This window comes from Sceloporus occidentalis, unplaced genomic scaffold (genome assembly GCF_023333645.1).
Source record: "Sceloporus occidentalis isolate IW3139 unplaced genomic scaffold, rSceOcc1.0.p SCAF_39, whole genome shotgun sequence".
NCBI lineage: Eukaryota > Metazoa > Chordata > Lepidosauria > Squamata > Phrynosomatidae > Sceloporus > Sceloporus occidentalis.
In genome coordinates, this window is record NW_028317019.1 from 6,956,445 (window position 1) to 6,979,910 (window position 23,466).

Here is a 23,466-nt window from a genome sequence, read left to right on the forward strand (position 1 = left end):
ATCCTGAACTTGCGGTTCAGGCGGTCGTCGGTCTCGGCATGGAAGAGGCCGGTCCCGTCGAGCGGCATGTCCTCAATGGTTGCTCTAACCGTCGGGTTGAGGTCTGAGGCCCTGAGCCATGCATGGCGCCGAAGAGCCATGGCAGCTGACATGGACCTCCCGGAGCAGTCTGCTATATTCCTGGAAGTGGTGATTAGCCAGCTTCCGATGGAGTGTGCCTCGTCTCTGATCTCTACCAGCTGCCTCTGGATGTCATCTGGGACGTCCTGAACAACGGGAGAGATCCGTTCCATGAGGGTCTGGATGTAGGCCCCCATGCAGGCGGTGTAGTTGGCGGCCTTGACCCCAAGAGCCGAAGCCGAATAAACCTTTTTTGCCAGTCCATCGACCTTCTTTGACTCTTTGTCGACAGGGGAAGTAGCCTGCTTCGGAACGAAGCTATGCTGGGCTCCCTCCACAATGGCCGAGTTTGGTCTGGGGTGTTCCGCCAACCAGGAGCAACTCGCCGGGGCGACCCTATAGAGGGACTGGACCTTGCGGGGGGGCGCCGATAGCGCGGCCGGAGCATCCCAAGACCTTTTCACGATGGTCTGGAGAGAGGGAAGGAGAGGAAGGCATGGCGGAGTGGGGACCCGTCCATGAACCCTACGCTCGACCGGGTCCTCTGCGTCGTCACTCGCGGATGCGAGCTCGATGTCAAGTGCCCGTGACATCCTGACTACGTGCTCCGTGAAGGCCCTGACGTCTTCCGACGGCGAAGACGGTCCCGGGTTGTGCATCCTCTGCGGGGAGACCGAACCCGAGAGGACATCCTCGTCCGAGGGTGCCTCCGAAGGTGGCAGCGGTTCGTCCTCAGAATCCAGGTCGGAGGAGAGAGGGTCCGTCACCCTGACCTGAGATCTCGGGAGGGTGAAGTCCACCGACGATCGGGAGCGTCTACGGGTTGGTGACGGCGACCTTTCACGTGGAAGGAGTGGAGACGGCGACCTCTCGCGTCTACGGGATGGAGATGATGACCTCTCGTAGACCGACACAGTGGGAACCGCTCTGGCCGGGTTGGCTCGGTCTGTGGGGTGCGGGTTCACCCTGGTGAACTCCCTCAGAGCTCTGTCCTCCGGTACCGACATGTAGTAGCGGCGCGACTGCACGTCGTAGAAGAGGTCCGGGATCCCCCGTGTGTGGGCCAGGTCATCTTCCGCATCGGTCGCCGGCCGATGATCAGGAGAGCGAGGGGCGTCATCTGTCCCGTGGGTAAAGTCCATGGCCGGGGGAGGCAGGGATGTAATCAGGGTCCCCTGATCTACCGGTGTCGGCTCCTGGTATGGAGCTGGCAAGGCGGAGGCGCGGGCATGCCTGGAGTGGGAGCGCTCCTTGTCCTTTGCCCTCGGCGGGTCGGTGATGGGCCGAACCTTGGAGGGCTTGGCCTTTTTAGGGGCCGGATCCCGGTCCGCCTTGTCCTGGTGCCTCTTCTTCCCAGACTTGGGAGTCTCCTCCGATGGGAAGAAAGGGTTGTCCGGGAAGTCCAGGAGGACAGCAGCCGGTGTCGATGACGAGGGCTTCGGGGACCTTGTCGCCTTGGATGCCTTGGAGGACGAAGGCGAGGCAAGATGGACCTCCGGTTTGGGAGTCTGTTTCGAACGGGAGCCCTCCGGTCCCTCCTTCGGCTTGGAGGCCCGTTCGGTACCCTCAGTCCCCGATGATTTATGGGGGCGCTTGGAGGGTTTGTCGGTGGCACTGGGCGGTTTGGAGCCACGGGCCACATCGGTGGTGGTGGAAGGAGTCCCGGCCGGGACACACACCACGCTGGGGACGGTCGCTCTCCCCGATCCCAAGCTGGAGACACTTGCCCGGGAAGATGAAGCGGGGGGCGGCAAAGGCGGGACAGACGAAGACCGCGAACCCCTTTCCTGCAATTTTCCCAGGGCAATCGCCGAAGTAAGCCGGGACTCACGGTTTTTCCGGGCCTGGGAAGAGAGGGATCTGCAGAGTCCGCAGGCCTTGGGGTCGTGACTTGGACCAAGGCAAAGCAGACAGGTGGAGTGCGGGTCCTGAACGGGCATCTTGCCCTTGCAAATGTCGCACTTCTTAAAAGCCGCAGGCATTTTGAAGTCGCTGGAGATCCGAAAACGAAGTCAACAATCCGAAGATCCGAAGTTACCAGGGGCGGGAGACAAAGAATGTGATTCCAAGCAAGCAAAGCAAGCGAAGGTTCCTCTGAAGCAGCTAGCGCGGCGGAAAAAAGGAACTGGGGAAAAGAGCGGGAAGGCAGGGGCCTTATAACGGGTGGGCGGAGTTACCGCCAAAAAGTTTCAATATGTTGCAGAGTGAACTCTGCCCAGTGATTCCAGTAGGTTCCGAACAGCACTGCGCAGGCGCAGTAAAACCCATTTGTATGATTCGCAGAGACCACGAAGAAGAAATAAAATGCACAGATATAGGATGGGTGACACCTGGCTGAATGAAACTACGTGTGAAAGGGATCTAGGAGTCCAAGTAGACCACAAGTTGAACATGAGTGAACAGTGTGATGCGGCAGCTTAAAAGGCCAATGCTATTTTAGGCTGCATCAATAAAAGTATAGTGTCTAGATCAAGAGAAGTAATAGTGCCACTGTATTCTGCTTTGGTCAGGCCCCACCTAGAATATTGTGTCCAGTTCTGGGCGCCACAATTCAGAAAGGACATTGAGAAACTGGAGCGTGTCCAAAGGAGGGCAACAAAAATGGTGAAGGGTCTGGAAACCATGCCCTATGAGGAACGACTTAGGGAGCTTGGGATGTTTAGCCTGGAGAAAAGAAGGTTAAGAGGTGATATGATAGCCCTGTTTAAATATTTGAAAGGATGTCATATTGAAGAGGGAGCAAGCTTGATTTCTGCTGCTTCAGTGAACATGACTCGGAACAATGGATGCAAGCTGCAGGAAAAGAGATTCCACCTCAACATTAGGAGGAACTTCCTGACAGTAACGGCTATTCGACAGTGGAATGCACTTCCTCGGAGGGTGATAGAGTCTCCTTCCTTGGAGGTCTTTAAACAGAGGCTGGATGGCCATCTGTCAGGGATGCTTTGATTTGGATTTCCTGCATGGCAGGGGGTTGGACTGGATGCCCCTAGTGGTCTCTTCCAACGCTACACTTCTATGATTCTATGATTCTACGAATGAGTCCAGTGTGTTGAAACAGCAAAGAACTTTATTAAGAACACATAGTGAGAAATTCAGCTTTTAAATCAGAGCTGCCCTCCCCAAGCCAAAGATTACATTAAATCCCTAAAACCAAAAACTCCAACCTCTTCCAAACCTAGCCCCCACCTCCAGTCCCCACAGTCTACACCTCATAGGTAAAAAAGCCCCCTTTGCCATGCCCAGAAACTAGCCCTCTTTATGTTAATACTCACTGCCAACTTTCTTCATCCAACATCGCACGAATTCCAAAAGCTATCATTCCCTTAACTATTCTAGCCAGCTGCAACAAATCCCACCCCTCTATCTAGCTAACCTATTCCACAGCCCATAATCCCCAGCCAAATTTATAAACTAAAGCAAAGAAATATACTAATAGCAATTAAAACCAAACCTTAACAAAATATAACTTTAAAACTTAAACAGACATATGGACACACAAACCTAACACACAAAATCACAAGGGTCTTTTCTTATCACCAGCGTATTGAAAATATATTCTTTGTATTCCTTCTTGAGAAAAATAATGTCATTTCACGTCTGGGATTTGTGTGGCTTCTCTCCTGTGTGGACTCTCTGATGTGTCACTAGGTAATATTTCGACGAAAAACATTTCCCACAATGCTGGCATTTGTATGGCTTCTCTCCAGTGTGGCCTCTCTGATGTATCACTAGGTTTGATTTCGACAAAAAACATTTCTCACAATGCTGGCATTTGTATGGATTCTCTCCAGTGTGGCCTCTCTGATGTATCACTAGGTAATATTTCGACGAAAAACATTTCCCACAATGCTGGCATTTGTATGGCTTCTCTCCAGTGTGGCCTCTCTGATGTATCACTAGGCTTGACCTCTGAGAAAAACATTTCCCACAATGCTGGCATTTGTACGGATTCTCTCCAGTGTGATCTGTCTGATGTATCACTAGAATTGATTTACGAGAAAAACATTTCCCACAATGCTGGCATTTGTATGGTTTCTCTCCAGTGTGGACTCTCTGATGTATCACTAGGTAAGATTTCGATGAAAAACATTTCCCACAATGTTTGCATTTGTATGGCTTTGCTCCTGTGTGGATTCTCTGATGTATGACAAGGATTGACTTGTAAGCAAAACATTTCCCACAATGGTGGCATTTATGTGACTTCTTTGCTGTGTGGACTCTCTGATGACTCAAATGTTCTTCTGTAAAGAAGGACAATGACAGATAAGACTGAAAATCAGAGTTAAGAGAGGAGGGTGTTACCCCATGATTTAGCCCTCATTAACCCCTCCTTATTTGAGATTAAATTAATAAATTTGCTGTGAGTAACCCAACCATGACCCTTCTGCTTATGCCCCTAAATCCATGGAACGACTGTATCCTTACTCATAGGAGCTACCAAGGAAGAGCCTGTATGGGGACTGCCTTGAGGGAATCCGTGGAAGAAGATAGTCAAAGGCCTGTTGAAACAATATTCCATGAAACATGTGCCAAAATACTTTGATTGACAGGTGGCATCATATTCTGTGAGAGTGCCATAGAGTGCTGAGTGAGAGCCCAAGGCATGATGCAAGCTAACAGCAGAGGTCACTTCATGCTGTTTGGCACCAGGATGTGACTCACAACCAATACAGTATACAGCTCACATGCAGATTGGTGTGGATTGGACTGGAGTTGTGTGTACAAGAGATGATGAAGTTGAAGGAACTCGGAGAGGAGAGCTTGCAAATATTTCTATTATTTTGTAACTCAAGATAGATTTTTAGTGTAAAAAGTGGTCAGTGCATTGCAAATATCTATATCTGGATATTTGCTTCCGTACTCTGCTATGTTATTGTTGAGCTGCATCTGGGAGTGTCACCCTCAGATTGTGGTGTATATTGGCTTGTGAACACGATAGAAATTCAGAGCCAAGAAGGACCGAGAGCCAGTGTGCTAATCCTTTTTGTCTGATTTATTTGCTCCAAGCACCCATTGCATTCAATTTGGTTTCAGACCATTCTTCCCCCCAGGACATATCCTAAAGCGATTTAAACCCTTTTGAACACTCGGTTTCTGCCCCCAAGCAACAATTACCGTCTAAATATCTGCCCTGGGTGGCTGTTCTTTGACTTCAGTCCAATTACAGACAGACAGTCTGTGGGTTTACTTGGCTAAGCACCTCAATGAAGCCGCCAACCCCACTTGTCGCATGAGCTCCTGACTTCTCTTCCCATTTCGAACCCTCAGCAATTGGAATCAAGATCCGCCTAGGTAAAGTATTACCATTAAGAAAGTCTTACATCTCTTGACCACTCCGACCTGTTATCTAGTTCTTGTGCGTGTGTGTGAACACTTACGTGTGTGTGTGTATTATGCTTTTCCGCTCAATAAAACAAACAAACAAACAAAACCCTATTTCAAATGCCTTTGGAGTTCTGGGTGCTTCCAGGCCTGGTATAGTTAAGCTGAATCCCACGGTCGCTCTTGCCCCAACCAAACTTTATCTCTCCTTTCAACTAAGTACCTAATTCCCCTAAAAGCATAGCACTTGCGGCTGTCCTCCCCAGACTCCAGCATTCTGGGTAACAAAGGGCCTCTTGAATCAACCATGGAACTAAGCAAGCTCAGGCAGGAAAAGAAACATTAGAGAATATTGCCATTGTTGTCTAAACCATTGCAGGGCCAACAGAGGGATTTTACCCAAGAAGACTCTCCAGAGTCTCAAAAGGCTTGAAGAGGGGCCAAAAAAGCCAGGAATCTTGGTCAGGGATGGGCTGAGGAGCATATGGAATCAAAAAGCATTTATCTCCATGGTTCCTTCCCACAAAATCCTAGAATTGACAGTTTAGGATAGGATATTTAGAATCCTTAGAAAGTGGAGAGCAATAATGACTCACTAAACTACAAATTCCAAGATTTCACAGAAAGCTGCTACGACAAACTATGTGTGAAAGGGATCTATGAGTCCTGGTAGACCACAACTTAAACCTGGGTCAACAGTTTGATGTAGCAGCTAAAAAGGCCAATGTGATTCAAGGCTGCATAAATATGGGTATAGTGTTATGGCAGGGGGTTGGACTGGATGGCCTTTCTAGTTTCTTTCAACTCTTTGATTCTGTGTTATAGATTAAGGGAAGTAATAGTGCAATTCTGTTCTACTTTGGTTAGGCCCTTACTTGGAATACTGTGTCCATTTCTGGTCACCACAATTCAAAAAGGATGTTGAGAAGCTGGAGTTTATCCAAAGGAGGGCAATAAAAATGGTGAAGGGTTTGGAAACCATCAAGCCCTATGAGGAGTGGTTTAGGGATCTGGGAATGTTTAGCCTGGAGAAGAGAAGGTTAAGAGTGGATAGCCCTGTTCAAATATTTGAAGAGATACTGCTTCAACAATGGAAGCAAGGCACAGGAAAAGAGGTTCCACCAAAACATTAGGAAGAACTTCCTGACAGTAAGAGCTATTCAACAGTGGAATATACTCCCTCGGAGCATGGTGGCATCTCATTATTGTTGTTGTTATTATTATTATTATTATTATTATTATTATTATTATTAATGTCTAAAGTGCTCCTTCTTTGAAGGTCTTTAAAGGTCTTTGAAGGTCTTTAAACAAAGGCTAGGTGGCCATCTGCTGGTGATGCTTACAATGTGTTTCCTGCATGGCAAGGGGTTGAATTAGATGGTCCTTGTTATCTGTTTAAGGTCTTTGATTCTATAATTCTAAAGTGGAATCATAGTGCCATGATAATGTAGAATGAAAGGGCCCTCAGTCTTCATAGTAAGGGCAATGAATTCAGCTTCCTTACCCACAGAGGCCACATTCTCGTAATTCTCCATCATCACATCCTTGTACATAAGTCTCTGCTTCTTCGTCAGCAGTTTCCATTCATCCTCAGTGAAATATACCGCCACATCCGCAAAGGTCACCTGCAATAGAAAATAGCCCTCATCCAGAGAATGACTAATAAAAGGGGAGGGAGAAGCACATGATGCATCCCAAAAATTATTTGATCACCTCAGAATTTAGTCCAGGAAATAAACTTTAATTGCTGTTAGCAAGAAAAAAGCTACTGCCTTTGAGATCCAGTTTGTCTCAAATTCTTCCAATACAATATACAATATAATAAAAAATATAATTTAAGCCATGGCTGGGATATTGAGGATGGATTAGGATACTGACTATACCAAAATGTATCGTACATTTAGCCTCCAAAGATTATAGTGCATTTAGCCATTTGTTGCCAAATTTCAGAGGCAAATGTCGTTTTTAAAAAGCAACAGCAGAAAGTGGTGAAGATGGACAAAGTTGTTTATGAAGAAGATCACACAAGTGGGAAAGGGCACAACCACTTTGTTTTTGCCTCAGACTCCTAGCAAGGGCAAGTCCCTGCCCCCTTCTTTCTTCTCCAACCCCCACCTTTGAGTTGATGGGCTGCAAACTCCTTGGCAATCATTATGCAGAAATTGAAATGAGCTGAAGAATTGGTAAAGTGGGAGAAGAAGAGAGAAACCAGGACATTTTAAAAGCCCTCGAAATATTGGGATGACAGAGGATTAACCAGGACTGTCTCTGCCAAACTCAGACAGTACTTTATTTGCTTCCTTTCATAAATTGGCCCAGCAGTGACCCAGATGAAGCTAATAGAATAGTGACTCACCAAAGAGTTGTTGTACCTCGGCAGCCTCCTTCTCTTGGAGCCCAACTCCCTTCGATTGGCCTCTGTGTTGGCCATCAGGTGGGCAGGGGTCCTGGTGGTCCTGCACTTGGGTCACTTCCAGAAAGAGAGGCCCCAAAGCCGTGTACAAGGAGGCTGAGATGAAGGTCCTGAGAAAAGGGCCCAGAGTTAGGACTGGTTTGGCAAGAAACCCTGCAGCACTCAAAGAGACAGAGAACAGCATCCTGCTGGTGACACACGCAGATGACATATGCCTCCTTTGGGCCGGTGCAGAGGTGGGCTTTTGCTTCCTAGCCTGATTCCACAGGGAGCAACACAGGAGCATAGAGGGTTCTGCTGGGTCAGGCTTTCTGGCCTAGTGGCCTCCCATTCTCCCATTGGCCAAAGCAGTTGCCCTCCATCCCCCAGGGAGTTCCCCGGTCAAGCAGGGCAGGAAAGGAGCTCTCTAGTTGCCCCCCTTCCATAGGATCCAGCCCTCCTCCCAGGATTGGGGGGGGGGGCACCAGAGGATTGAGCTGATGTGAAGGGAACAACCAATTCCCATGGCAGCCTTCTGCATGCAGAGAAGTCACAATTCTCAAAGTGTCTCTGCCCATGTGGAGAGTGCCTATTTTCCACACTGTTGCCTGACCATCTTGGCTTGGGAATGTCCTGTTCTAGCCACAAGTAGGACTAAATCTTAGCCTGTATCCTATCCTATACTTAGTCCCGATCAGAGTAGAATCACTCAGTCTCTTGGATTTACCTATAGATTGACTCACTAGTCAATTATGGGTTTAGTAGGTCTGTTCTAGGTTTAACCAACAGGATTCAAGCCTCCTCAGACTTTAAATTCCGATAAGTTGCAGTAGAATGTAGAAAATATATATACATAATTATGCATTGTATAAAATTCAATGTATGTACTTTAGTTTCAATAAAAATTATTTTTAAAAAAGACTTTAAAGGCAGGAATGTTAATTTTTCCATGCTGCGTCATCATCACTGATGAAAATTTGATTTCTCTTTCATGCAGAGGAAGAGGAGGAGGAGGAGGACCACCTTCTTTATTGATAGATTAAAGAGCAGATCATTAAACAGAGAGTCTGCGAACATCTAAAAAGCAATGCCATAAGCACAAAAAGTCAATATTAGTTACAGAGAAACAAGTCATGCCTGACAAATCTAATCTCAGTAGATGGTCCTGGTAGATGAAGGGAATGCTATGGATTTAGTATATCTTGATTTATGTAAGGTTCCCCATGTCATTCTTGCAAAGAAGCGATTTTGGACTGCATCAATAGAAGTATAATGTCTAGATCAAGAGAAGTAATAGTGCCACTCTATTCTGCTCTGGTCAGGTCCCACCTGGAACATTTTGTCCAGTTCTGGGCACCACAATTCAAAAAGGATGTTGAGAAACTGGAGTGTGTCCAAAGGAGGGCAACTAAAGTGGTGCAGGATTTGGAAACCATGCCCTACGAGGAATGACTTAGGGAGCTGGGGATGTTTAGCCTGGAGAAGAGAAAGTTAAGAGGTGATATGATAGCTCTGTTTAAATTTTTGAAGGGATGTCATATTGAGGAGGGAGCAAGCTTGTTTTCTGCTGCTCTAGAGAACAGGACCCAGAACAATGGATGCAAGCTACAGGAAAGAAATTCCACCTCAACATTAGGAGGAACTTCCTGATAGTAAGGGCTGTTCGAGAGTGGAACACACTTCTTCCTTGAAGTGCAGTGGAGTCTCCTTCCTTTGAGGTCTTTAAGCAGAGGCTGGGTGGCCATCTGTCAGGGATGCTTTGATTGAGAGTTCCTGCATGGCAGAATGGGGTTGGACTGGATGGCCCTTGGGGTCTCTTCCAACTCTAGGATTCTATGATTCTATTATTTATATCACAGGTGGAGAAACTCTGGCCCCTGGGCTGGATAAGACCTGTATTTCTTCAATGATCTGACCAATGGCCTCCCCTCATCAGGCCCCCTTCCCCATTTAGACACTGGTGAAAATAATGATTTCATTTTTCCAAATGAGAAATATCTCTGAGCTTAACTGCTGTGTTTATAATAATAATATAATAATAATAATAATAATAATAATAATACATTTATTTATATACCACCTTTCCAAAAAGATCAAAGCAGTTTACAAATTGACAATTACAAGATTTGTGTGTTTGTGTGTGTCAGTCATACCAGGAGCATGAGGTATGTACCTCCTTCCTCTGCTTGCTAAAGCCACACAGAAATTGAAGCATGTACATTTGTGTGCATTGTTTCTGAATGGATCTATTGTCAGTATCACAATTTCTTTTCCTTGTATATTTTTTAAAAAGATGCACACTGCTGAATATGTTGCACTTATACAACAAAAATCTATAAATGTATAGGTTTATGAGTGAAGATTGCATCCTGGATTAAGCTCATTTTGGGGAAGTGAAGACCTATGTAAATTCATTATATAAACACATTGAAACAAATATCTCACAAAGCTCAAGTAAACAACACGTACACACAGTCCCCACACAAATGACTCACTGGCGCACTGTGTGTCTGGGGTCTGGAAATCCAACTTCCACCTTCTGGGAAGACAATGCTGCCAGAGTCTGATTTTGGGGCTTTATTCCTGCAAAGCATGGGCTCAGTCTCTCACTGAAAACCTTCCACACAATCCGGGACTGAAACATTTAAACAAAGGTCCTCTTTCAGCTCCAGGAATAAAGACCTACCTTCAGTACAAAGACCCTGATTCCTGCAGCCCCAGAAAGGCCTCTCCTGCAGTCCTTTATGGCCGGAGTTTCCCTGGGTCAGAGGCCGTCTCCTCAGCCGTAGAGAAGGGTTGCTCTGAGTGCGAAGGAGGAGGAGGTCCAAGGGCTGAGGGAGGGAAGGCAATGGGGAAAGGTCAGTGCCAATGGCCATGGAGGGCAGAAGGTGACAATGCCTAGGAAACTCCCCTGAGTCCCAGCCATTCTAGGAATGAGTGGAAGGAGTGAGTCCAGGGGGCTGAGGGGGTCTCCTTTCCCAAAGGGGGAGGCAAGGACCGGTGGACCCTCAGCAGCTAGGGCCCAAAGGGAGGGTCTCTTTCCCCACTTCTCTCTCCCAGCCCCCAAAGCCCAGCCTCCCCATTGGCCCTGGGTCCCTGCCTCCCTTTCTCAGACTCCCACAGACCCCTTCCTTCCTTCTTTCCTTCCTTCCTTCCTTCCTTCCTTCCTTCCTTCCTTCCTGCCTTCCTTTTGGCCCACGGAGCCTGCCCTCCTTCTCTCTCTGGAGCCTCAGGAGAGAAAGAGAAGCCTCTGTTCAACTGAGGCTTCAGAGACGGTTCTGGAACAATATTCCCCACAGTCACAAGCAGCACAAAATGGCCACCAGAACACAAAATGGCTGCCTCTGCCTCAGCACTTGGCAGTTGACAGTTTGAGACCTTCAGGGAACCCAAAATGGAGGCTGAAGGGGCCTCAAAGTCGGAAGGGACCTCAAACAGGATTTCCAAACCTTAACAACACCTAAATATTTTCCTGATGCTATAATTTAGAGACTCCCTGAGGCAGTCTATACAAGTAACTCTTTATAAGTCTTTATAAATAAATAAAGTTTAGGAATAATAATAATAATAATAAGGAACATTAACCAAGAGCTATTTCTCCCTGTGGCTTTTCCCTCTGAGGCCTCTGCGCATGCCCAGGAGCCCCTTCTTCTTCTTCTCCTTCTTCCTCTGAAGAATCCTCCAGAGGCCTCTCCTAAGCCTTCCTCCTCCTCTTCCTCAGGCCTTTCCTCTAAGCCTCCCTCCTCCTCCTCCTCCTCCTCTTCAGGCCCTCCCTCTTAGCCTTCTCTTCCTCCTCCACCCTTTCCTCTAAGCCTTCCTCTTCCTTAGGCTCTTCCTCTAAGCCCTCCTGCTCTTCCTCCTCCTCAGGTCCTTCCTATAAATGCCCTCCTCCATCTCCTCCTCCTCCTCTTCAGGCCCTCCCTCTTAGCCTTCTCCTCCTCCTCCGTCCCTTCCTTTAAGCCTGCCTCCTCAGACTCTTCCTCTAATCCTTCCTCCTCCTCATCCCCTCCGTCTTAGCCTTCTCTTCCTCCTCCACCCTTTCCTCTAAGCCTTCCTATTCCTTAGGCTCTTCCTCTAAGCCCTCCTGCTCTTCCTCCTCCTCAGGTCCTTCCTATAAATGCCCTCCTCCATCTCCTCCTCCTCCTCTTCAGGCCCTCCCTCTTAGCCTTCTCCTCCTCCTCCGACCCTTCCTTTAAGCCTGCCTCCTCAGACTCTTCCTCTAATCCTTCCTCCTCCTCAGCCCCTCCGTCTTAGCCTTCTCTTCCTCCTCCACCCTTTCCTCTAAGCCTTCCTCTTCCTTAGGCTCTTCCTCTAAGCCCTCCTGCTCTTCCTCCTCCTCAGGTACTTCCTATAAATGCCCTCCTCCTCCTCCTCCGGCCGTTCCTCTAAACTTTCCTCCCCCTCCTCGTACTCAGGCCCTTCCTCTAATCGTTCCTCCTCCTCAGTCCCTCCGTCTTAGCCTTCTCTTCCTCCTCCACCCTTTCCTCTAAGCCTTCCTCTTCCTTAGGCTCTTCCTCTAAGCCCTCCTGCTCTTCCTCCTCCTCAGGTCCTTCCTATAAATGCCCTCCTCCATCTCCTCCTCCTCCTCTTCAGGCCCTCCCTCTTAGCCTTCTCCTCCTCCTCCGTCCCTTCCTTTAAGCCTGCCTCCTCAGACTCTTCCTCTAATCCTTCCTCCTCCTCATCCCCTCCGTCTTAGCCTTCTCTTCCTCCTCCACCCTTTCCTCTAAGCCTTCCTATTCCTTAGGCTCTTCCTCTAAGCCCTCCTGCTCTTCCTCCTCCTCAGGTCCTTCCTATAAATACCCTCCTCCATCTCCTCCTCCTCCTCTTCAGGCCCTCCCTCTTAGCCTTCTCCTCCTCCTCCGTCCCTTCCTTTAAGCCTGCCTCCTCAGACTCTTCCTCTAATCCTTCTTCCTCCTCAGCCCCTCCGTCTTAGCCTTCTCTTCCTCCTCCACCCTTTCCTCTAAGCCTTCCTCTTCCTTAGGCTCTTCCTCTAAGCCCTCCTGCTCTTCCTCCTCCTCAGGTACTTCCTATAAATGCCCTCCTCCTCCTCCTCCGGCCGTTCCTCTAAACTTTCCTCCCCCTCCTCGTACTCAGGCCCTTCCTCTAATCGTTCCTCCTCCTCAGTCCCTCCGTCTTAGCCTTCTCTTCCTCCTCCACCCTTTCCTCTAAGCCTTCCTCTTCCTTAGGCTCTTCCTCTAAGCCCTCCTGCTCTTCCTCCTCCTCAGGTCCTTCCTATAAATGCCCTCCTCCTCCTCCTCCTCCTCGTCCTCAGGCCCTTCCTCTAATCGTTCCTCCTCCTCACAAAATGGCTGGGTCTGCCTGAGTAGTAGATACTCCAAGGAAATATCTATTATAGATAACTAAATATAACTGAAATATAAGTCATACAAGATATTAAGAATCTTGCAGGTACAATATTTGTAAGTATATAATATTCAATTCATACAAGCTGTTGAAGAAATAAATAAACCTAAGCATCCAATTCTGAGACTAACTTCCAAGATCCACTCTTTAACTCTCTCTCGCTCGATCTCCAACCGACACAATTCCCCCAACTGTCTCTTGGTCTCTCAGGCCTTATATCTCCTTCTCACGGAAGCTTCCAGAAGGACCTTCATCTTGCTCTCTGATTGGTCAAGAGAGCCTTCCATAGCAGTGATGTCATTCTGCATTTGCATAAACCTCCATTTACTGGCCCCCGTTGGCCACTTTCAAGAAGAGGAGGAGTTTCAGTTTCTCTATTTAGTTCTTTGTGAGGAGCAGAGTGTCAGAGGGAGAAAGACAGAAAGAAGCAGAGTGACAGCAGAGAGACAAGGCCTGGAACCACTAGGCTTCACTGCTGCACTGAGGTCCGGCTGGGCCTGGCTTGGTTTTACTGCTGCTGCTGCTTTTCTTTGGCCACTGCCATTAAGGAGGGGAGGAAGGAGGCCCAGCAGTCCTTCTAGGCAAGGCCCACTCTCTCTGAAGGTGGGAGAGTGGGACTCCCCAAAGGGCATTTCAATGCTTTTAATGGTGGTGCTCACGCTGTAGGAAAGATGATGATGATGATGATGATGATGATGATATCATCATCATCATCATCAGGCGTGGGGTGGGGGAGGAAAGAGCTGCCGCCTGACCTTAATCCTCATTAATGCCACCATCGCTGGGGCTTCTTGCTCTGCACCACTATAATGGCCATGGCTCAGTGCTATGGAACTCTGGGAATGTTCTTTTGGTTTGGCATTTTAGGTGTTGTTAAGGTTTGGAAATCCTGTTTGAGGACTTTGGGGCCCTTTCATCCTCCATTTTGGGTTCCCCGAAGGCCTCAAACTGCCAACTGACAAGCGCTGAGACAGAGGCAGCCATCTTGTGTTCTGGCAACCATTTTGTGTTCCAGTGGCCATTTTGTGTTCTGGCGGCCATTTTGTGTTCCAGCGGCCATTTTGTGTTCTGGCGGCCATTTTGTGTTGCTTGTGACTGTGGGGAAGAATGTTCTGGAACCTTCTCTGAGTCTCAGTTGAACAGAGGCTTCTCTTTCTCTCCTGATGCTCCAGAAAGAGAAGGAGGCCAGGCTCCTTGGGCCAAAAGGAAGGAAGTGTGTCTTTTGTGTCTCTTTTCTGAGAGGGTTTTCGTATTACAAAGCTCTGCTCTTTCTGGGGAACATGGGTTTTAAAAGGGATCAGAAATAGGAGGATAGTTTTAATACAAGCCTTTTTCTTCTTCTTCTTCACAAACATTGGGCTTTGGCTCCTAAGAGGAGGCTAGTCCCCAAGAAGGCCAAAAGTGGCTCCTTTGGGAGGTTTTAAAAGTCTCCCCAGTTTCCTTATTAAGAGATCTTCAGTCAAGAAGGAAGGAGAGAGACCAGAATAACTCATATTACTAAGAATGAAACAAACAAACATAGAAACAAACAAGAACAACAAAAATAAGGATTAGACACTAAGACAAACTACTTATTTTTTTTAAAGGAAAACTATTATTAGGAGGGTAAACAATGAATTGAGTGCTTCTATCCTTTTAAAACCGACTCATGCTGTATCCGCACTTCAGAAATAATCCAGTTCGAAACCGCATTAACTCTCCTAGCTCCAGCCTATGGAATCCTGGGATTTGTAGTTCATTGTGGCATCAGCTATCTGTCACAGAAGGCTAAGTGTCCCAAAGGTAAAGTCCCAGGATTCCATAGCACTGAAATGTTTAAGCGGTGTCAAAGTACTTTATTTCTATAGTGTGGATGCAGCCTTCTTGGGAAAGGGGCTGATGCTGGGGGAAAGCACTGGGGAACTCTGGAGGATTCAGCACATTATTTATTTATTTATGTATTTATGGGGCACTCATTTCACATCTATCTACAGAGACATAACCAGGGCCCTCTCCAATTCCCCATTCTCTAATCCCCCACCACTCTAAGAAGGCATGGAGTATCTGTTGTGTAGGGGAGCTGCAGTGAATCTATGCTAGGTCCAGGGGGCTTTGTTTGGGGCAGAGGGAGGAAGGGGATACACACCTCTGCATCAGCCCAAAGGAGGCATATGTCACCTGCGTGTGTCACCAGCAGGGTGCTGTTCTGTGTGTCTTTGAATGCTGCAGGGTTTCTTGCCAAGCCAATCCTAACCCTGGTCTCTTTTCTCAGGAACATCTTCTTGGCGTCCTTGTACACGGCTTTGAGGCCTTTCTTGCTGGAAGTGACCAAGTGCAGGGCCACCAGGACCCCGTGCGCACCTGATGGCTGACACAGAGGCCAAGAAGAGGGAGTTGGGCTCCAACAGAAAGAGGCTGCTGAGATACAACAGCTCTTTGGTAAGTTGCCATCCTGACTATTCATTTCATCTGTGTCACTGCTGGGCTGGCTCATGAAAGCAAGCGGAGAACAAACTGTCCCAGTTTAGCAGAGAGAGTCCTGTTCAATCCTCTGTCACCTTATTTTTTCAGGGGCTTTGAAAATGTCCTATTTCTCTCTCTTCCTCCCACTTTCCCCCTTGTCGTCAGGTCAAGTTCAAAAGATATGTGCACCCCATCAACGCAAAAGAGGGGAGGGGAGGAGAGAAGGGAGCAGGGTCTTGCCCTTGCCAGGAGTCGGAGCCAAAAGCAAACTGCTGGACACACACCTTCCTCGCTTATGTGATCTGTATCATTAAGAGCTTTGGCCATCTTGATCCCCTTCTGGGGTTGCTTGTCCACATGTGTCTTCCTTTCCCAATCTGTGAAATGCTGGGTGATGCGGAAGAATATCTCTGGACTTAAATTGAGGGGTGGGCCCAGTGACCCTCAAGCCCTGAGTACTCCCCAGAACTCCTTTTAAAAAATGAAATTTGCCTCTGAAATTAGGTGAGACATGGCTAAGTGCACTATAATTCATTGGTGACTAAATGTACTATACATGTTGGGATAGTCAGTATCTCAGTCAATCAGTAATATCCCAGAAATGGCCTAAATTGTATTCTTCATTATATTGTATATTATATTGAAAGGATACAAGACAAACTGGATCTCAAAGGCAGTAGCTTTTTGCTTGCTTGCAGAATTTAAAGTTTATTTCCTGGACTGAATTTTAACGTGTTGAAATAATATTTGCAATGCACCATGTGCTTTCCTCCCCTTTTGCTTAGTCACTCTCTGGATCAGGGCTATTTTCTGTTGCAGGTGACCTTTGCAGATGTGGCAATATATTTCACCAAGGAGGAATGGAAACTGTTGACACAAAAGCAGAAACTTATGTACAGTTCTGTGATGATGGAGAATTATCAGAATGTGGCCTCTGTGGGTAAGGAACCTGAATCCATTGCCCTTCCTGTGAAGGCTGAGAGGCCTTTCATAATTTACTGTCAGAGTGCTATGATTCCACTTCAGAATTATAGAATCAAAGAGTTGAAATAGACCACAAGGACCATCCGGTTCAATCTTCTGCCATACAAGAATAGACATTCAAAGCACCCCGAGATATGGCTATCCAGCCTCTGTTTAAAGAAAGAGACTCCACCAAACTCTGAGGGAGTGTATTCCATTATTGAAGAGCTCTTACTGTCAGGAAGTTCCTCCTAAAGTTTAAGAGGAATCTCTTGTCCCTGTGGCTTGCATCTATTGTTCCATGTCCTTTTCTGTGGAGTAGCAGAAAGCAAGCCTGTTCCATCCTGAATATGACATCTCTTCAAATATTTGAACAGGGCTGTCATATCCAGTCTTAACCTTCTCTTCTCCAAGCTAAACATACCCAGCTCCCTAAGTCGTTCCTCAGAGAGCATGGTTTCCAGACCGTTGACCATTTTGGTTTCCCTCCTCTGGACATGCTCCAGCTTCTCAACATCTGTTTGAATTGTCGTCCCAGAACTGGACACAGGATTATTGCAAGTGAGCCTTGACCAAAACAGAATAGAGTGTCACTATTACTTCCCTTGATCTTGACACTATACTCCTATTGATACAGCCTAGGATCACATTGGCCTTTTTAGCTGCTGCATCACAATGTTGACACATGTTCAACTTGTGCTCTACTACCATTCCTAGTTCCCTTTCACACGTAATTTAATTGTCATAACAACTTCCTGTGGAATCTTTGAATTTCTAGTTTTAGTGAGGCACTATTGTTCTCCTCTTTGTAAGGATTCTCAATATCCAATCCTAAACTGCCAATTCTAGAATTTTGTGGGAAGGAGCCATGGAGATTAATGCTTTTTGCCCCTAAATGGTCCTCAGCCCATTCCTGAGCAAGTTTCCTGGCTTTTGTGGCCCCTCTTCCAGCTTTTTGAGGCTCTGGAAAGGCTTCATGGGGAAAAGGCCTCCCTTGGCCCTGCAATGGATCAGAGAGGGCCCAACAGTGGCAAAATGGCCTCCACTTCCCCAAAGGGATGCTGTGGGATATTGAGGGGCAAAACGTTATGCCATATTTTTATTTTTATGTTTTTAAATTTTATTAATAACAGACATCACATTACAAACATTGCAAGCACATAAACAAACGTACATGAAAAATTGGTTTCAATACCAAAACACAAAACAAACATTAAAAACTAACAACTATGTAGATCTAAAACATTATATTATATTATTTAATTCTAATATATATCGTGGCTTCCTCAAAGTAAATGCATATTTTACATTACTAACCATATCATATCTCCTAGGTATACGTCTTCAAATAAAAAGTTTTTTACTTCTTAATTAGTTTTTAATTAGCATTCCCATTCCCTTTTTATCTTTTCCTTATCCAGATCCTTTAGCAATGCAGTCAATATATCCATCTCCATTGTTTCTTCTAATTTATTTATCCACTCATCTTCTGTTGGAATTCTTTTCGCTTTCCAGGAACTAGCATAAACAATTCTAGCTATTGTAACCATATATAAAATAATACATCTATTTTTTCCACTTCTTTTTGTAATAATCCTGTCATATTTAATAAAAATAATAAAGGACTAAATGGTAATGTTATTCCTAACATGTTTGACATCAAAGTGTGTATTTCCCCCCAGTATTTCCCCGCTTCTGTACACTTCCACCAAAGGTGGTAAAAAGTTCCTCTTTGTTTAACAGCATTTCCAACAACTACTGCTTCCATTCTTGTACATTTTGCTTAGTTTATCTGGGGATATATACCAGCGATACATCATTTTAATATAATTTTCTTGATGATTTTGGCAAAGTGTGAAAGAATTATATCTCGCCAAGATTTTATAGCATCCATTTCATTTTTCTTATCTGTAAGACCATGCTCTTTTTTATCAATTTTATATCTTTCAAAAATTTGTCTAAACAGAAACCAATTCTTATTAATCTTGTTCTCTCTCTCATTGCTAGGTTTCATTATTAAATAATTTTTTCTGTTGTTAACAGGTCCCTGTATCTTAACCATTTCTGACCCTCCATTTTTGTTCTTCTATAGAAAGCTTCTTGAACAGAGACCCATGATGGTATCTGACTATAAAATAGTTTTTTTAACTTTAACCCATACTTTAAACAATAAATTTCTTATAAAGTGATGGCAAAAATCTGTATTAGCTTTAATTTGATCATACCACAAGAAGGCACGATATCCAAACCTTTTTGTGTTTTCCATTTCTAATAACTTATCATATCCTAATCATATCCATTCTTCAATCCACTGTAAACAGACTGCATAATAATACAAGTATTCCATATTTTAAGGTGACACAATGTGGGATTGCCTCTGAGATCCCCTGGGAGGCAATGTCAAACCCCCCCCCCCCATCCTCAAGAGTAATCCATCCCAGTCTTGCAGATGTCTTAAAGCTGTTTTAAAGCTCCTCTCTGGCATTTGACCCTCGCCAAAATTGGAATCCAGGTCCCAGCCCCCTTGTTCTGCCTTTCCTAATACATTATTTGTATACTGAATATCCTGCCTTTCTCAACAAATGAGCCTCAAACTGTCCCTTTTATGCATCACACACACTCTGTGTTTCTGTCTGTGATAGAGAGATGGAGGGAATGTGAAAAATAGAAAGGGAGGGGAGAGATGCTGAAGGTGAAATGCTGACACAGTGCAGATGGACAAGAGGGAAGGTTGGAGAGAGGAGGGAGAAAGGGAAGGGGACCAGGCCTCTGGGAGCCAGGAGGGGAAGGCAGGAGCAAAGCCAGGATCACTTAGCTCTGTGCGGATAGGAAGGGACCTCTGGGAAGGGCCAGGAGAGGGGCCTTGGGGATTGGGAGGCAGCCACCAACCTGACAGATTTTAAGAATTGGATTGAGTGAACTGGTGAGAACATGGCTCAGGCCCTTGTTTTCAGGGATATTAAGGCGTTCCATATAGCAGTTATCAGCAATGTCTATGAAGAGAGGAAAGGTGACACAAAAATTCCTTTTTCTCTAATGTTTTTGTCCCAACTGAGTTTGCTTAGGTCCATGGTTGATTCCAGAGGCCCTTTGTTATCCCAAATGCTGGCATTTGGGTAGGACAGCCGCAAGTGCAATGTTTTTAGGGGAATTTAGTACTTAGCTGAAAAGAGAGATATAGTTTAGTTGGGGCAAGAGTGACCTCGGGATTCAGCCCAACTATACCAGGCCCGGAAGCACACAGAACTCCAAATGCATTTGAAATAGGTTTTTATATTTTATTTAGGGGAAAAGCAAAACACACACACACACACGTAAGCATTCACACACATGCAGAAGAACTAGACAACAATTGGGAGTGGTCAAGAGATGTAAGACTTTCATAATGGTAATACTTTACTTAGGCGGATCTGGATTCCAATTGCTGAGGGTTCAAAATGGGAAGAGAAGTCAGGAGCTCCTGTGACAAGTGGGGTTGGCGAGAACACTGAGATTCTTAACCATGTAAACCAACAGACTGTATGTCTGTAATTGGACTGACGTCAAAGAACAGCCATCCAGGGCAGATATTTATACTGTAATTGTTGCTTGAGGGCAGAAACCGAGTGTTCAAAAAGGTTTAAATCGATTTAGAATGTTTCCTGGGAGGAAGAATGGTCTGAAACCAAATTGAATGCAAGGGGTGCTTGGTACAAATATCTTAGAAAAAAAGGATTAGCACACTGGCTCTCAGATCCATCTTGGCTATGAAATCCAATCGCGTTGAAAAGCCAATATACAGCACAATCTGAGGGTGACGCTCCCAGATACAGCGCAACAATAACATAGCAGAGTACAGAAGCCAATGTCCAGATATAGATATTAGCAATGCACTGACCACTTTCCACACTGAAAAATAAGTCAAAAACACAGTTGATTTCATTGAAATCCTTGGAGAATTTCTCTCTTTACTTGCAAAATAATACAAATATTTGCAAGCTCTCCTCTCCGACTTCCATCAATTTCACCATCTCTTGTACATACAACTCCAGTGCAATCCACACCAATCCGTATATGAGCTGCATACTGTATTGATTGTGAGTCATCTCCTGGTGCCAAACAGCATGAAGGAACCTCTGCAGTTAGCTTGCATCATGTCTTGGCTCTGACTCGGGACTCAATGGCAGTCTCACAGGATATGATGACACCTGTCAATCAAAGTATTTTTGCACATGGTTAATAGAATATTTTTGCAACAGTCCTTTGACTATCTGCTTCCACTGATTCCCTCAAGGCAGTCCCCATTCTTTGCTAGCTCCTATGAGTAAGAATACGATCAGTACATGGATTTAGGGGCATAAGCAGCAGGGTCATGCTTGGGTTACTCACAGCAACTTTCTTAATTTCATCTCTAATAAGGAGGGGTTAATGAGGGCTAAATTGTGGGGTAACACCCTCCTCTCTTAACTCTGATTTTCAGTCTTATCTGTCATTGTCGTTCTTTACAGAAAAACATTTGAATCATGAGAGAGTCCACACAGGAGAGAAGCCATACAAATGCCAGCATTGTGGGAAATGTTTTCCGTGGAACTCAAGCCTAGTGACACATCAGAGAGTCCACACAGGAGAGAAGCCATACAAATGCCAGCATTGTGGGAAAGGTTTTTCTTCAAAGTCAGACCTAGTGACACATCAGAGAATCCACACAGGAGCGAAGCCATACAAATCCCAGCATTGTGGGAAAAGGTTTTCTCGGAGGTCACACCTAGTGACACATCAGAGAGTCCACACAGGAGAGAAGCCATACAAATGTCAGCATTGTGGGAAATGTTTTCCTTGGAACTCAAGCCTAGTGACACATCAGAGAGTCCACACAGGAGAGAAGCCATACAAATGTCAGCATTGTGGGAAATGTTTCTCTTCAAAGGCACACCTAGTGACACATCAGAGAGGCCACACAGGAGAGAAGCCATACAAATGCCAGCATTGTGGGAAATGTTTCTCTTCAAAGGCACACCTAGTGACACATCAGAGAGGCCACACAGGAGAGAAGCCATACAAATGCCAGCATTGTGGAAAATGTTTCTCTTCAAAGGCACACCTAGTGACACATCAGAGAGGCCACACAGGAGAGAAGCCATACAAATGCCAGCATTGTGGGAAAAGTTTTTCTCAGAAGGCACACCTAGTGAAACATCAGAGAGTCCACACAGGAGAGAAGCCATACAAATGCCAGCATTGTGGAAAATGTTTTTATTTGAAGTCAGACCTAGTGAGACATCAGAGAGTCCACACAGGAGAGAAGCCATACAAATGCCAGCATTGTGGGAAATGTTTTTCTCAGAGGTCAAATCTAGTGAAACATCAGAGAGTCCACAAGGGAGAGAAGCCACACAAATCCCAACAGTGAACTAATATTCTGTTTGTCAATAAGGAATATGGACAGGTTGCTTACCTGTAACAGTATTTCTTCGAGTGGTCATCTGCGAATACATACAAATGGGTTTTACTGCGCCTGCGCAGTACTGTTCGGATACTTCTAGAATCACTGGGCAAAGTACACTTTGCAACATATAGAAACTTTTTGGCGGTAACCCCGCCCCCCTCCTATAAAGCCCCGGTTCCCGCTCTTTTCCCCAGTTCCGAATTTTTTCCCCCCCCGCCAAGTAGGCGGTGTAAGACAGAGCCAAAGCGAGCAGGACACCGAGGGGAGGATGGGCGGGATTTGTATGTATTCGCAGATGACCACTCGAAGAAATACTGTTACAGGTAAGCAACCTGTCCTTCTTCTTCGTGGTCTCTGCGAATCATACAAATGGGTTTAGACTGACAAGCTTAGGTATACGGCGGAGGGAGTGTCCTGAAACCCAAGCTATGGTAAACCAGGATAATTTTATTACAGTAATAAACTTGTGAACCAAGAAAAACGTCAGTCTGATCTTTTGCACACTCTAACCAATGCAGACAAATTTCTACAAGAAAAAGAAGGGTATGCAGGGTCACGCACGACCATACCCAGTGGCATTATGCAACATAATTCACAGTTTAAACGCAATCATAACCTTGCAGAACCTGAGGAGGAATTGTAAAGTCATGCAAGACCAGCCTCCCCATAAGCTAGACAAGAGAACATATTCTAGACCAATTGACAAACATAAGTCATCAGTGCAATCCCGAAACCAAGACTGCCCTGCCAAAGGCTGCGTCCCGAATAGCCCTGGTGTCCAGCCTATAATGTTTTATAAAAGTCAAAGGCTGGGACCAGACAGCAGCCTTGCAGACATCCTCTAAAGGGATGCCAGCTAAAAAGGCAGAGGAAGCTGCGACCGCCCTGGTTGCATGGGGGCGGACTCTGTTCGGTACCGGTTTTCCCGACAGTTCATAACAAAGGCGTATGGTGCTGGCCACCCATTTTGAAAGTCTCTGGGGGGACACCGGCAAGCCCTTCTTCGGTTCCGAATAACATTGGAAGAGTCTCTCGGAACGGCTCGAACCCCTAGTCCTGTCCAGGTAAAAGGCCAAGGCTCTTCTAACGTCCAGCATATGGAGGTTTCGTTCCTCCACAGTTGCCGGAGTCGAAGCCAAGGTTGGCAACACAATGTCCTGGCACATGTGGAACAGAGATACTACCTTAGGCAGGAAGGTGATATCAGTCCTCAGCACCACCTTGTCTCTATGAAACCGGAGGAACGGTTCATCCCTCCGCAGAGCACAGAGTTCTCCCGCCCGGCGCACCGAGGTAATGGCCACCAAAAAGACAACCTTCCATGTTAAAAGTCTTAAGTCAGTTGTGGCCAAGGGCTCAAAGGGCTTGGATTGGAGGGCAGATAACACAATGTCCAGACTCCAAGCCGGGGCAGGGAGAGAAATCTGGGGGTAGA

General features: G+C 46.1%; 1 protein-coding gene across 1 annotated transcript in view; it reads left to right on the top strand.

Moving 5' to 3' along the window:
• The first annotated feature begins 616 nt into the window (after positions 1-616).
• Positions 617-23,466, top strand: part of LOC149290498 (uncharacterized) — a 40,535-nt gene continuing 17,685 nt past the window's right edge. The window contains exons 1-3 of the mRNA XM_089489349.1: positions 617-706; positions 16,463-16,583; positions 21,094-21,764. Of these exons, the coding sequence (XP_089345475.1) occupies positions 617-706; positions 16,463-16,583; positions 21,094-21,764 (882 nt within the window). The remainder of the gene's footprint in view (positions 707-16,462; positions 16,584-21,093; positions 21,765-23,466) is intronic.